This window comes from Nesoenas mayeri, assembly GCF_963082525.1.
Source record: "Nesoenas mayeri genome assembly, chromosome: 16".
In the NCBI taxonomy this organism is placed as follows: Eukaryota; Metazoa; Chordata; class Aves; order Columbiformes; family Columbidae; genus Nesoenas; species Nesoenas mayeri.
The window spans coordinates 3160747-3175712 of record NC_137562.1 but is presented as its reverse complement, the minus strand read 5'-3'; the positions used below and the strand labels follow the sequence as shown (position 1 = coordinate 3175712).

At 55.1% G+C, this 14966-nt stretch overlaps 1 protein-coding gene across 1 annotated transcript in view; it reads right to left on the bottom strand.

Annotated features, from left to right (window-relative positions):
* The window catches only part of CEP250 (centrosomal protein 250), a gene marked incomplete at its 5' end in the record, with an annotated part of 30903 nt that extends 18940 nt beyond the window's left edge, over positions 1-11963 (bottom strand). Inside the window, 14 exon segments of the mRNA XM_080354668.1 lie at positions 211-441; positions 628-774; positions 1057-1201; positions 1754-1936; positions 2385-2563; positions 2871-3032; positions 6867-6965; positions 7433-7529; positions 8208-8435; positions 9135-9241; positions 9490-9655; positions 10224-10306; positions 11023-11079; positions 11847-11963. Coding sequence (XP_080210794.1) covers positions 211-441; positions 628-774; positions 1057-1201; positions 1754-1936; positions 2385-2563; positions 2871-3032; positions 6867-6965; positions 7433-7529; positions 8208-8435; positions 9135-9241; positions 9490-9655; positions 10224-10306; positions 11023-11079; positions 11847-11963 — 2001 coding nt within the window.
* Between the last annotated feature and the right edge of the window lie 3003 nt (positions 11964-14966).

Below are 14966 nucleotides of genomic sequence, written 5' to 3'. Positions count from 1 at the left end.
AAGAATCCACAGAAGCAGAGGACAGCGCAGAGAACTGCAGAACTGCTCCGCAAGCCATCAACACGGTGCCAAAAAGAAGGGAACAAACCCCCTGCCCTCCAGGGCTACCGAGTGTCTCCTTGACACAAACCCTGCAGCAGCCAGCAGACACAGCTTCACTCAGCCAAGCAGCCAAACGCCCACCCACAAGCACCAGCTTTTTGGTCTCACCTCACTGAGCTGCTCTTGGGTTTCTTCCTTCTCCTCTGCCAGTCTCCTCAGCTGCACCCGCAGCCCCTCCTGCTGCTCCTCTGCTTCCTGCAGCAGCTGCTCCAGCGCGGCTTTCTCTGCACAGAGCTCTGCCTTGGTTCTTTCACACCAGCTCAGCTGCTCCTGCTCATACACTCTTGCTCTCTCCAGCTCGGCCACTTTCTCTGACACAACCTCATTCTCTTGCTCCAGCTACAATCACAGAAGCAGAGAGCACATCAAAGACAGCAACATTTCCTAGGAAGGAGCTTTGGCTTGGACAGGACAAGGAACAACATTTGCACAGCCAGCCAGTCCTACTGCTGGAAGGCAAGAAGGCTGAGAAGCAGCAGCAGCTGGAGACAAACAGCTGCCAAGAGCTTGGGCAACTCTGCTCACCTGCAGCACAAGGTTGTTCAGCTGCACTTTCTCCACTGCAAGAGCTTCATTGATGCTGCTCATGTTGGCTGCTGCAGCACGGAGATCAGCTATTTCAACACTCAGGCTCTTCTGAGTCCTGGTCAACTCTGCCACCGACTGCTCGGCCTGCAGAGACAAAAGAACAACGTGACAACAAGGGCAGGCACATCCCTGACTCCCAGCAGCGACTCCCCATCCCCTGGGTGTCTCTGACACGCTCCCAGTTCACGCTCCCAATGAGCACATGGGGACTGAACACCCCAAACAGCCTCTGTGCTCTGATCCCCATTTCCCAAGAAGGACAACAACGGTTTCCCTGTCTTCTCCTGCCAGGAACAGCACCTGTGCTGGTCCTGCTGTCACAGCTCCCTCTCCCACAGGTGCTCCCTAGGAATAAGGTGACTGCACCTTCTCCAGGGCCGTGGTCAGCTCCTGTTTCTCTCGCTCCAGCAGATCCCTCTGAAGCTGCGACTCCTCCAGCGTCTCTCTCGCCACTACCAGCTCACTCTGCAATAATGAATGTTTTCCTTCCAGTGCAGCAAAGTCCTTCAGCCTGGGAGACGGGGAAAGACAAACAAGTTCTTAATCTAAAAGCACTGTCATCTCCAAACCAAGAGTACCTACTATACCCAGATATGGCAGTTGGAGGGATTTCCAACAGCTTTCTATTTTCACCTAAGGAACGCTGGAATTTCCTGCCTAGAGCCACATCATTCTTTGCCATTGATATGGGTGAAACATTTGTCACTGAGAAAGTAAAACAAGCTGCCAGAAATCACAGAACCTTTCCAAGCAGCTCAGGTACTCTCAAGGGCTTCCTGCCTGTTAGTTCTCTCCCCCTTCTTGGATCCATCGGATCCAAGACTTGCCAAAGTTCTCCTTTGGGTACGACAGACTAGCGCAGGCTGGGAATGATTTCTGTGACCTCACGCACAGAGCACACGGAGGCGGCTCTGCTGGATGGCAGCAGGCAGCCAGCCCTGCCCACGGGCTCCCTTCACCCTTCTGTGCTGCAAATGACGAGCAGGCACAACTCAGCCTTGTGTGCCGGGCTCCTGAGGTCCAGCCATGCCCACCCCTGCCCAGAGAAAGCTCGAACGCTCACAGCAGCTCCTGCTCACGACGCGCTCTCTCCATCGCCTGTTGCTGCTCCACCTTGTCCTCCTGGGCTGAGTCTTCCTTCAGCTGCAGCTCCGTGTTCCTTTGACGCAGACACGAGGCTTCTTGCTCCGTTACTTCCAGCTGCTGCTGTAGCTCGTCCCTGGTTCTCTCCAGGCTGGCACAGTCACTGCAGAGACAAGGCTCCGTTACAAGAATGAAGAGGCCGCAAGAGTCACAGATCCCCTTTTCCTCATCCCAGGATGGAGCTGTGGGCAGCACGGGGAGGAAGAACTTGCTCTTCCCCTCCCAAGGTAACTGAAGAGGGAAGCAGAAAGGCAGGCGGGCTGCTGCCTTCATCCAGCGAGAAGCGGTGCCTGGGAAAGGGCACCCGAAGAGCAGAATGCAGACGCAGCGTGTCGAGGGAGAGGCGCCTTGTATGCCAGCATCGCTCTGAATCGCCCAGCCAGCCCTGGGAGGCACAGCCGAGCAGGAAAAGCAGTGACAGGAGGATGCTGTGGTGCCAAACAGAGGCACGCAAGAGGCAGGGCAGGCAAGTTCTCTGCCCAGAACAGCTCTGAGCTCCCGAACTGGAGGCAGATTGCCTCTAGACCGCAGGAGAAGGAGGAAACACTCACCTTCTCAGCGCTTCCACCAGAGACTGGAGGTGCTGCTGCTGGCTGCTGGACGTGGCGCATTCCTCCTGCAGCTGCTCAAGCCTCTGCTGCAGCTTCCTGCACTTCTCTTCCTGCTGCCTGTGCTGCTGCAGCAGGGAATCGATAGAGTCCTGCCTGGCAGAAAGCTCTTCTTGCAGGGCCTGCAAGCAACGGGCAGGTAAAGAGCACAAACAAGCAGTGAGGAGCAGCCAAGGCGGCTCCAGACAGCCGGGAGAAGCAGCGAGACGGCTCCGCTGAAGGCAAAAGCTGGGAGGGGGGGTGGGGATCAAGGAGAGCAAAGCAGCAGAACACAGAGCTGGGGAGGGGGGCCGGGCAACAGGGTCCCAAGAGTGGCAAGGCTGCAAAGACACTGGCTGAACTGGCCAAGGACATGGAAAGGGTCCAAGCCAAGTGGGGCATGAGCAGCTGAGCCTGTGGCCAGTGCTGCGGACAAGCAGAAATTCTCACCTGTGTTGCTCCTCGCCTCCTTGCCAGCGCCTCCTGAACCAAGGCAAAGGCCTGCTCTGCCCCGCTGGAGCTCAGGACAGCGGGGATGGTGCTGGGCTCTGCCTGCTGGGAACTGTCAGGGCAGATCACGCTGGCCGTGCTGTCACTGGCATCCAACACCACCTGAAAGCCCACAGCAAGCTGTTACGCTCTGCTCAGTTTACTTGGCTTGCTTTATCTATCTCTCCTTTTGCCCCCACTTCACCCTCGAGTCATCGAAACCTCAGTTCTCCCATCTCTTCAGTCAACAAAGAAGTTTTGTCCCTGTGGCCACAAGTGCTCCAGGGATTTCTGCACACAGCCACAAAACCACAAAGAAAAAAGAGGGCAGTGGCCCAAGGCTGCTTGAACGCTCAGTGTCTTGAAGCTCTTGGAAATGACTTTGGTCTCCTTTTTTAGACTGGAAGGGGAAGGGGGCAGTGCCAGGCAGGCCAGTGCTGAGCAGGGGCATGGGCACCAAACTTGAGGAGGTGCTCGGCAGCGAGATTCCTCAGACTGCACCATGAGGTGAAGGGCTCAACCAACCATACTTGAAGTGCTTCTACACTAACGTGCGCAGCATGAGGAACAAGCAAGATGAACTAGAAGCCTTAGCTTGGTCCCAGGGATACAACAGAATTGGCAGTAGCAAAACCTGGTGGGATGAATCCTGTGACTGGTGTGCCATGATGGTTGCTACAGACTCTTCAGAAGGGACAGGCAGGTAGGAGAGGTGAGGGGGTGGCACTGTATGTAGCAGGGGGGCTGGAGTGCATGGAGCTGGCAGTTGGTGATGGCAAAACTGAGAGCCTCTGGGTAAGGATTAAGGGTCAGACAAATAAAGCGGATGTCATCATAGGTGTCTAGTACAGGCCACCCAGCCAGGATGACAACACTGATGAGTTATTCTTTAAGGAACTAAGCGAAGCCTCCAAGTCATCTGCCCTTGTCCTTTTGGGGGACTTCAACTTGACAGATATCAACTGGGAGTATCACACAGCTGGCAACAACAGGTCCAGAACATTCCTGGAGCATCTGGGCGGTAACTTCTTGCTGCAGGTACTAAGGGAACCAGCGGGGAAAGGTGCCTTCCAAGATTTGATTCTCACTAACACAAGTGGCGACTGGTGGCTCCCTTGGCCACAGCGACCACAAAGCTGTCAGGTTCAAAATCTTTGCTAATGGAAGGAAAACTGCCAGCAAGACCTTAACACTGGATATGAGAAGAGCAGACTTCAGGCTGCTCAGAGAACTACTTAGTAAGATGCCCTGGGAAGACGCTTTTTGAAGGTGTTGGGGTCTATCAGTGTTGGTTGTTTTTTAAGTTCCACCTACTAAGAGCACAGGACCAGGCCATTCCAAATGCCAAAAATCTATCACGCAAGGCAAAAAGACAGCTTGGTTGAGCAGAGATCAGGCAAGATCAGCAAGGTCAGGCAACATGGGAGCACTACAGAGATGCTGCTCGCCACAATAGGGAGGAAATTCACGCTGCCAAAGCTCAATCAGAATTGAAGCTGGCCAGTACTGTGAAGGACAATAAAAAAGGCTTTTTAAAATATATTAATGGTGAAAGGTAAACTAGAAATAACATGGATCCATTAATTGATGAGCATGGTCACCTTATTAACAGGGACATAGGCAAAGCTGAGACATTTAATGCTTTCTTCTCCTCAGTCTTCAACACTGATGATGGACTTGGGGGCCCACACAACCCTAGGCTAGAAAGCCATGACTGTGAGAACGAGAACCTCCCAATTAATCCAGAACTTGTACGGGATTTGCTCCTCCAGCTGGACACCTATAAATCGATGGGGCCTGATGGGATTCATCCAAAGGTGCTTAAAGAACTGGCTCATGTGATAGCAAGACCTCTCTCCATGATTTTTCAACGCTCCTGGGAATCTGGAGAGGTCCTGGGTGACTGGCAGCTGGCAAACGTTGTCCCAATCTACAAGAAGGGCAACAGGGATGGCCCTAGCAACTACAGGCCTGTCGGCATCACTGCTGTGCCTGGCAAAATCATGGAGAAGATTGTTCTGGGAGCTATTGAAAAACATCTGGATGACAGCGCAGTCACTGGTCCCAGCCAGCACAGGTTCATGAAGAGAAAGTCTTGCTTGACAAACTTAATTTTGTTCTACGACAAGGAAAGTTACCTGCCTTGCTGACCAAGGGAAGCCCGTCAATGTGATCTTTTTGGATTTCAGTAAAGCCTTTGATAGTGTCTCCCACAGCCTCCTCCTGGACAAGATGTCCAGCACACAGCTGGGAAAACACATAGTGCAGTGGGTGAGCAATTGGCTGACGGTCCGGGCTCCAAGGTTTCTAGTAAATGGCGTTATGTCAGGCTGGAGAACAGTCACTAGCGGGTTCCACAGGGAACCAGCACTCTTCAATGTCTTGTTAGATGACTTAGACTCAGGACTTGAGGGATTGCTTAGCAAGTTTGCTGATGACACTAAATTTGGCGTAGCTGTTAACACTCTGGAGGGCAGAGAGGCCCTGCACAAACTGGAGAACTGGGCACTCACCAACCACATGAAGTTCAACAAAGGCAAGTGCCGGATTTTGCACCTTGGACACGGCAACCCTGGCTGTACAGACAGACTGGGGGACCAGATGCTGGAGAGCAGCTCCACAGAGAGGGATTTGGGGGTTCTGTTTAACAGAAAGTTGAACATGAGCCACCAGTGTCCCTGGAGCCAGGAGGGACCCGTGTTCCAGTGCACCCAGCACAGCACGGCCAGCCGGGCAGGGGGGGACTGTCCCGCTCTGCTCTGCCTGGGGCGGCCTCACCTGGAGCATTCACTGTGTGCAGGGCTGGGGACACGGGAGAAAAGGAGATAAAGCTGCTGGAGCGTGTCCACAAGAGGCCATGAAGTTAGTGAAGGGTTTGGAGTGAAGCCATATGAGGAGCAGCTGGAGTCCCTGGGTTTGTTCAGCTGGAGCAGAGCAGACAGGGCAGAGCTCATGGGCTGCAGGTTCCTCAGCAGGAGCAGGAGGGGCAGGGTGAGCTCTGCTCTGTGACAGTGACAGAGCCCAGGGAACGGCAGAAGATGAGCCAGGGAGGGTCAGTGGGACATGAGGAAAAGGTTCTTCACCTAGAGGTGCTGGACACCGAACAGGCTCCCCAGGGAGGTGTCACGGCCCCAGCCTGACAGTGTTCAAGAAGAGACTGGACAACGTCCTCAGACACACGGGGTGACCTGTGGGGCATCCTGTGCAGGGACAGGAGTTGGATTCAATGATCCTTTGGGGTCCCTTCCAGCTCAGGACATTCCATGATTCTTAGAGCCACAGACAGGAGCACCAGATCAACACTGGAAACAGCCATGAAAGGAAACATTAACACTGCCCAGGGAAGAGGGAAACTGAGGAATACTGGAAAAGAGCCATGAAAAAGCTCATGTTTATAATGACTCTGCACAGTAGCCCAAGAGGACAACAGTGACTCCATCAGGAAAAAGACCTGACTTTGAGAGGGGCCGATTAAACCCCTCCACAGAGTGAAGATTAGAACTAAGTTCCCCCTAAACAGTTAGACCAGTTGGATTCTGGGGAGATAATGGTCAGTGAATGTCGAGTGAGGGAGGAGAGTTGGCAAGCGCATCCATTGAGCCAGTGACCTTTTATAAAATCTGAGGAACAAGAGCCATTGCTCAAGGAGGGTGGGGGAAACCTCCGGGCAACCCTGGAATACAAATGTCAAGCAGCCAACTCCGAAAGCACAGCCCAAGAGAGACCTGAGCGGGACGGTGCAGGCAAAGGCGCTTTCTGAAACTTCTAGTGACTCAGCTCAAGAGTCACAGCACAGCCAGCTCAGACGTCCTAACAGGGGGTGCAAAACTAAACAGCCAGTAGCAGTTACCACAGACAGTACCCAACATGGATCTCTGTTTCCCAGGTGGGGCTGTTGCCTTCCTCAAGCACTTTGAAACCACGTTTACAGGGATGTGGTCCCAGCTCTGCACTCACCTCAGTTATATCTTTTATGAGCCTTTGCAGGGACAGGTTCTCCTCTTTGGCACTTTTACTCCACAGAACTTCATGTTCTTTCTCTAACCAACCGGCTTCCTGAGAACACAAGAAGGAAAGGGTGGGCAGGGCAGAGCTGCTCCCTCTGCAGCGTTCCCATCCTCAGCGGCACTGCCATGCCCAGAAGCCTCAGCCCTCGGGATTCCAGTACCTTCCTTCCCACATCTATTCCACTTCTTCCTCGCTAAAACTAAGAAGAGAAAGACCAACAGCTCGTTTTCATAGACTGCCAGGAAGCTGTCAGTTCAAGGAACTCTGATCCCAGGCACAACAGCCTTGGTGCAACCCCTGAGGAAGACACCGGAGCTGTCTGCAGCTCCCCTGCCGCTGCCGCGCCTGGACTGACTCCACCTGTGCCGAACACACAAGGAACGTTCTGGCAATGTCCCTGATGTCCCCCTACAGGTGGCATCTCTACCACTCCTCCTGCTGAGGAAACCACACCTCTGTGTGCTACGGCTGGGGAGCAAACACTGGGCTGTCTCCCAGGTCAAGGGAAAACACACCAGAATCTCCACAGTGTCCTGAAGCGTTTTCATGATCTTCTCCTTCTCCTCGTTCTGCTTCTGGGACTGTACAAGCAGGGCCGAGAGCTCCATCACCCTGAGAAGAGAAGGTCCCCGTGCCACTCCAAAAGCACAGCACACCATCGCCTGGGAAAGAGCTGAGCAGCTCCCAGAGGCACAGCAGACAAAGTTCCACCCAGAAAATACAGCAGAGGCAGTGTCCAGCTCTACGGGGTAATGAGCTTGAGGCTGAGCAGCTCCCAGAGGCACAGCAGACAAAGTTCCACCCAGAAAATACAGCAAAGGCAGCGTCCAGCTCTATGGGGTAATGAGCTTGAGGGCGCCAAATGGCACCTCTTGCCACAAAGGTCTTCTGCACTCAGTCTTGCAAGGAACCGTCAGCACAGAGGAGCTACGCTGCTTATGATGCTCCTGTGCACATTCCTCTCAACTGCTTTAGCACAGCCCTGGGGAGCAACGGGGCTGTACAGAGACAGAGCTCTCTTTATTCTGCTCTCCGTTTCTCACCAAGAATCAGCTAACAGCAAAAACACTGTGCTATGCAATCTCTTTGCCAGTCTGGTCTTACTCAGAAGAGCATCTGTCAGTCTGACGGTTTTTCTGTCCGTCCTGTTGAAGGCAACAGTTTGACCAGGGACAGAAACAGGGCTGTGCAGAATCCGTGTGTTTAAAACGTGAACACAGCTCATCTATGAATCACAGAAGCAGCCGCAAAAGATCATGTTGGTAACAGCAAAGTTTAAAACGGCTTTACCTGTCCTGAAGCTCCTTCTTCTCCAGGTCTCCCTTGGCTTGTAAGCACATCACCGCCTGAGTCTTCTGGTTTCTATCCTGTTCCGCTTGCTGCTGTGTCTGACCCTTCACGACAGCTCTGCCCAGCGTGAGGGACTCCCAGAACTGGACACCAAAGGTTGGACGGGAGCAGCTCACAAGCACAGCTCCAGAAAGCCTCATGTGCTCTGCCTTCAGCTCGGACAAATCTCTGAAGAAGAATCAAGAAAGAGACCGTGTTCACAGCACCATCTCTATCAGCTCACTCGCTTCTGAAGCGCATCATTGTGCACCGGTCCCAGCTGGCAGGAAAGGTGATATCTTGGCTGGGACGAGCCGCTCCTCTGGCACTTTGGGACCAGGACACACCAGGACAGTTGAGCGATGAGTCTGTGTGATCGTCGAGGATGAGACTGTTTTCTCCTCAGAGATGAGAAGAAATGTGTGGGATGGCCAGAAGGCCTCAAGGACCCCCAATGACTCTGACTGACTGTTGCTGCTGCTCTAGCTTATTAACATACTCTTATTCAGTGAGATGTAAGGCAGATTTTCACCATTCTATTAAACAGACTGCTCTACGTGCTGCACGCACAGCTGTGGGGAGTCTCTTTCCAGCCTGTCCATGTGCCCCTGTGCCTGAGTTAATGTGCCCAAGCATCACCACAGGCAAGTTCATCTGCTCAGGGCCTCGGCATTGCCCACAGCCCGAGCCCCTCAGTCTGGTCTGAAAACCCGCATCAAACCAAATCATTCCAAAGACAGCTAAACAGCTTCATGGCTTCATTGCTTCAGCCTCTCAAAGGAGAAATCATGGCTTGAGCGACAATTACCCTAACACAGAGGCTCACCCAGCAGGTGTGAAGGAAGCTACAGCTTTCCTGCGAGAGCTCTGGCCTTCCCTTGTACTCACCGGTCAGTGGCAGTCTTCATCTCCAGGAACTGACGGCGGAAGGTCACCACCTGGCACCACAAGCTGAGGAGACGCTGATGTTCACCCCTGACGTAGCTGTCATGCACCTAAACATGCCAAGACAAAAAGAAATGCCAGTGCAGCCTTCGCCAACACTGCACGAGTCTTTCAGAGAGGAGAGAGCGCAACCCCCAGCACCATGTCTCCTCCATCTCCCAGCCCTGTCTGCTGCCCCTCAGCACCAGCACAGCTCAGCAGAGCCACCGCTGCCACACAGCAAGTCCTCTCGGCCAGAAATCAAATCCATTCTCACGCCGCTGGCATCACGGCTGATGAGCCCGTAGCCTTTCCTTACCTCGCGCTCACGGCGCCATTCGCTCTCCTTCAAGCCCAGCTCCTCCCGGGCCCTCATCCAATCCGCCGTCAGTTTTCCAACATCTTCTTTGAGGGCTGAATTAACCTCACTGGCTTTATCGAGCTGCTCCCGCAGGAGAGCGTTCACTTCTGCCAGATTCTCACACCTGGGAGAGGGAGAAACAGCAGAGAGGTCGCTCAGCAACTGCTGCCCACAAGCAGCAGCCCTGGCATTTCCCAGCTCCCTCAACACTGACTTTGTTGTCAGAGGCAGCAAAAGCGCTTCCTGGCATTAACTAAGATCTCTCTGGGATGGCCAACTCAGCTGCTTCTCCTGGCTTTAAGCCTTCCATTGCCATCCACAGGTTCGGTTCTCCCCTCCTCTCAACTCTGATGATGCCCACAGTGAACGTCTTGCCTCCCCGCCGTGCTGTCTGATCACTGCATCATCACCTTCCTCTGCCACTGTCCTGAGCCCTCACCTACTGAACCCTGGAGCACCTGAGCTGGAAAGGGACCTTTGGAGCTCACCAGGAACAATCCCCTGCTTAGCACAGAGCCATTCTGCACACAACACTGTCACTGCACCACAGAAAACACATCGTGGACCTTTCTCCTGTCACAGCGGCTCGTCCAGCCGCTTCCCTTGGGGAGAGCAGGTGGCACTGGCAGGTTTTCCCTCCCCTCCATGAGCATCCAGGATACCGGCTATGAGGGAACGCTTCTTCCTTGTACCTTTGCTGCTCCTCTTCCAGCTGCAGCAGTGCTTTCTCCAGGCTGTGGTCTTCTGTGGCTTCCTGCCTGCCGGGGAGAGATCCCTGAGGCAGAAAGGAAAAGATGAGTCAAATTCTTGTGTTCCCTTCACTCCTGTCAGCATCCATCTCTCTCCTCTCCATTTGTTGGTATCTCTGGAGCTCGTGGCTTCTTCCAGGCATAACAGTGTCGTGACAGCAGAGAGGAAGGGGAAGGGTGTCCCTGCAGGTGACAGCTCTGCTCAGTCTCCCACTGTTGCACTCTCACAGCCCGGGATCCTCTGCTCAGGACCACAAGTGCTCACTTGCACTTGAAGCCCAGGAATGCTCTCCTGCTCTCCTACTCTCCCTCTCCCAGGGTGACTTTAGCCGCGATGCAGAAAGAAAAGCACAGAAGAGCCAGCTCTGTGTGCTGAACGCCAGCATTCCCGCCTGCCGAAATGCCCTGTTCCCGACGGTTCTTTCAGAGACAGCCCCACAACCTAACAGGCAGTACAGCCCTCTCCTGAGACCAAGCACAGCGCGTTACCCCAGCAGGAAAGCGCTCTCTCACAAAACTAAAATCCTTCTTGATGGGGATTTCTGGACTGGCATTTCTGGGACTACTGGCTGCTCCAAGAATGGCAGCTGCACACACACTGATGGGCAGAATCACAGCGCTTCCCGAAACCCTCCGGTAGCAAAAGCCTGTTTTCCTGTCACTGTCACTCAGGTGAGGTGTTTTTTGCCGGCGTTAGCGAATGCCACGTGCACTGTCTGCAGTCAGCAGCCTGCACACTCACCCCTCCCGCCTCCACTTGCTGCTCCAGCTCTCGGCACCGAGTCCGGTACTGCAGGACCTGGGTGGATACAGAGAATGAAGATGAGCGATGCAGCTTCTCCCAGAGCCGGCTCCTCCCGCATCCCCTTTTCTCTCAGTCTTTGCAGCCCAAGCACAGAACATGTCACGGCGCTGCTGATACAGCAACGAGAAGTCGTGACCATACGGGGAAGCTTCACCTTCTCTGATCTTCGGGCCAGCCAGCCAGGGTTTCTGTCGCACACAGCACCGTCCGCTCATGCTGAGGCAGCGCTGGCCAGCAGAACCTGCCCCACGGGCACCCGGACCCCAGCTCGAGATTCCCGAGGAGGAAAGGTCCCCCGGGCCCTGAAGGGAGGGCAGGGAGGGAGTTTCCACGCCGCCTCTCAGGCTCGGCCGGGCAGGTCAGCTCTGCCCCGGCCCCGCTCAGCCGCCGCACAGCGCGGTTTCTGTGCAGCCGCACAAGAGCCGCCCGGGCCCGTTCGCCGGCCGGGCAGCGGCAGCGAAGGCGGCCAAGGGCTGCCCAGGGGCTCGGCGCTGCCAGCGGGGGAAGCAGCGCCCAGCACGCCTGGGCGGGCCGGGAGGAGCGGGGCGGCTCCCGGGGCCTCCCCCGAGCTCCGGGCTGGGCACCGTCCCGCCCGCGGCAGCCCCGGGAGGAACCCGCTGGGGCCGCGCGTTCGCCCCCGACATCGCCGCGGCCCAGCGCCCTCTGCGGGCGGCCCCGACAGCCCGGCCCCAGCACCGCGGCCCGGCCCCGGGCAGCTCCCCCCGGGCAGCTCCCCCCGGGCAGGCGGCCCCGCTCCTCACCTTCGCCTGCAGCTTCCGCACCACCAGCGCCTGCCGGTGCTGCGCCTCCTGCGAGCTCTGCAGCCGGCGCCGCAGGGAGTCCCGGCTCGGCGCCGCCTCCTCAGCCCCCGTCGCCATGACCGGCTCGGCAGCCGGGCCCGCCACTCGCGGCTCCGCCCCCGCCACTCGCGGCTCCGCCCCCGCCACTCGCGGCTCCGCCCCCGCCCGGCCCCGCGGCGGCACCGCCGGCACCGCCGGAGCGGCTCTGGGCGGTGCTTCCCTTCCCGCCTCTCACGGACGGGCCGGGGCGCTGCCCTGTGAGAGGCCGCCCCGGCCGCGCTTTGCTGCACCGCGGGTGTCTGAGCCCCCACCCGCCGCGGGGTTTCTGCTGCGCATGAGGAGAAACTGATTCTGTAAAGTCCTTTGAGCGCAGAGAAACCCGCACACCCCCCTCACCCAGCGTGTAGCACGACCAAAGCACCTGAACGGCAGCAGGCGGCCCTAAGCCAAGATCTTGGAGCTTTGCGGCAAAAGCCAGACCACTATTTAGTGGCAGCGAGGGCAGCGCCCGGTGCCGCAGCCTGCCCGGGAGGCGTGAGGCCGCGTCCCCGCGCGGAGCAGCCGGGGAAGGGCGGTGCGGGCGGTGCGCGCGGTGCGGGCGGTGCAGCCGCTGCCCGTCACTGGCGCCGAGGGTGACTCTGCAGTTCCAGATTGTATCTATTGTCCTCTCTTGACTATTACGGCTCTCTAGATAATCATCTCCAATACAGTGAAGGCCTAAATATAGTTGAGGTGGATTCAGCTCCATGTGTTTTAATATAGGTGAAGCAACCTTAGAAATCTGGGCAAAACTAAAAATATTCAGAACTGGGGGTAGCGTCTTGTGAATAAGTTATTCCAAGAAAGGATTTCGGGGATGAGCTCTGAAAACCTGCTTTACACAAAGCAGCTGGAGGAGTTCTAGCTTATTGATCAGAAGATGAAGGGAGAGGTTCATTTAAAGCTATATATTCCTGTCAAATTAGACAAATATAGAGATCAAATCAAATCTCTGAAACTGCAGCTAGACAGGTTCAATCCATAAATGTGATGCCCTCCATATGCAAGCGGTGCTGCTGGGTGAGTGGATCACTTTACACTGTCTCGACTTTTCATATCATCCCGAGCTTAAGTGCTGCTCTGCAAGAGCTCAGAGCCTCTGCGGGCGTCTGAGCACCATGTCACTCTGTCTCCAAAGGGACTCGCTGTCAGAGTCACAGCAAGCAGCTGGATGGCTCCAGCCATGCGCTGTGGCGTCCTCTGACAGATGAAGGAGCTGATCTGAGCTTTCCCCAAGAAGTAGCTGCTGCTGCTGCTGCTGCTGCTGCAGCACCAGGTAGGACTTCACCTGGCTGGAGCTGAGCAGCAGTGCTGCATCCAAATGACAAACATCTACAGGTAGCAACACGATCCTCAGGTGTGTGCTTCAGGAAGCACATCAGGTGTTAGTGTGGGCTGTGCCCAAGCACTAAAGAATATTGGCAGAAGCCGGCATCCTGGGAGGGCCCCATGCAACGTGGCTCCAGGGTCTAACTCATCACATGGAAATATGGTGACCTGGGCAGGACCTCAAGGGGTTAGCAACTTTTTCAACACTGCGAAAGGTTCCTTTGGCTCCCCAGAGTCACAGAATCCCAGAATGTCAGAGGTTGGAAGTGCCCTGGAAAGCTCATCCAGTGCAATCCCCCCATGGAGCAGGAACACCCAGATGAGGTTACACAGGAAGGTGTCCAGGCGGGTTGGAATGTCTGCACAGAAGGAGACTCCACAACCCCCTGGGCAGCCTGGGCCAGGCTCTGCCACCCTCACCTCTCAAATTTAAGTGGAACCTCCTGTGTTCCAGTTTGTACCCATTGCCCCTTGTCCTGTCACTGGTTGTCACCAAGAAGAGCCTGGCTCCATCCTCCTGACACTCACCCTTTATATATCTGTAAACATGAATGAGTCCCCCCTCAGTGTCCTCTTGTCCAGCTCCAGAGCCCCAGCTCCCTCAGCCTTTCCTCACACGGGAGATGCTCCACTCCCTGCAGCATCTTGGTGGCTGCGCTGGACTCTCTCCAGCAGTTCCCTGAATGTCCAGAGGGACTCACCGAAATTGTCTGCTTGAGAAGGTGGCACAGCTCATGTAGACATAATGTTAGGCTCTGGAGAACGGAAGACAATGCAGTTTCACAGAGCAGGGACCCAGTTAGTCCTCCCTTTGCGAATCCTCACGCACACTGTGTAAGGAGCTGCCTGTGCAGAATGGGCCAAGAAGGACGAGTGGGCTGTGTGAACCAAGCCACTCCGCTGGTACACGTAAGCTTGGCCAGTGGTGAGAAAAGGCCTTGACCATCTCTTCCACTCTGTCCTACTTAGATGTAAAGCCTGCACCAGACTGGGGGTTTCCACGTGCATATTGAAGACACCAGTTGAGTTCGAGCTCAGCCAGCTGGAATAACTGCACATTCATGTAGGGCCACAACAGGACACCCTCATCGGTGGGGCTTATTCAGGGTCAAAATTGCTGTCTGGGGCCATGAGGCTCAGAGCACCCTGCACAGCGACCGTGCTCCCGTGGTTCCTACATGGAGAGTCCCTCAGGAGAGCCTCTTTTAAAGAGAGAATAGTGCGCGCAGCTCTCTTTGCTTGGTTTTGGTCTTTTTTTTTTCTGTCTTGGCCTGTCCAGCCCACTAAGATATATTAATCTCAGACATGTAGTGTTTGAACACACAATTGATTGTGCTTGTAATCTGATTTACTAAGAGACAAGGTCCATGTAATCACATTGTCTTACCTCCTGCTCTTTCATGTCCATCTCTCAAACAATTTGTAAATCTGTTTGCAAATCTCAGCCAAGTCTGATAGAGCAATAGAACACTTAAAGATATTAAGTTCTTACAAGTGCTGTGAAAACTGGAAGCTGGACAGATTAGAAGTGGGAACTCAACACTTAACTGGGTTTTTTTTGGCCCACTGGCAAGCTAATCAATGGCTCATAACACAGAAGCAGACACGGCACACCATGTCCTGCCCAGCAGGAAGGTGGCCAGTGTGGGAAGGATAAAAGGATGGTGTAGTTGGGAAGGACAGAAGGACGGTGAGGTTGGGAAGGATAGAAGG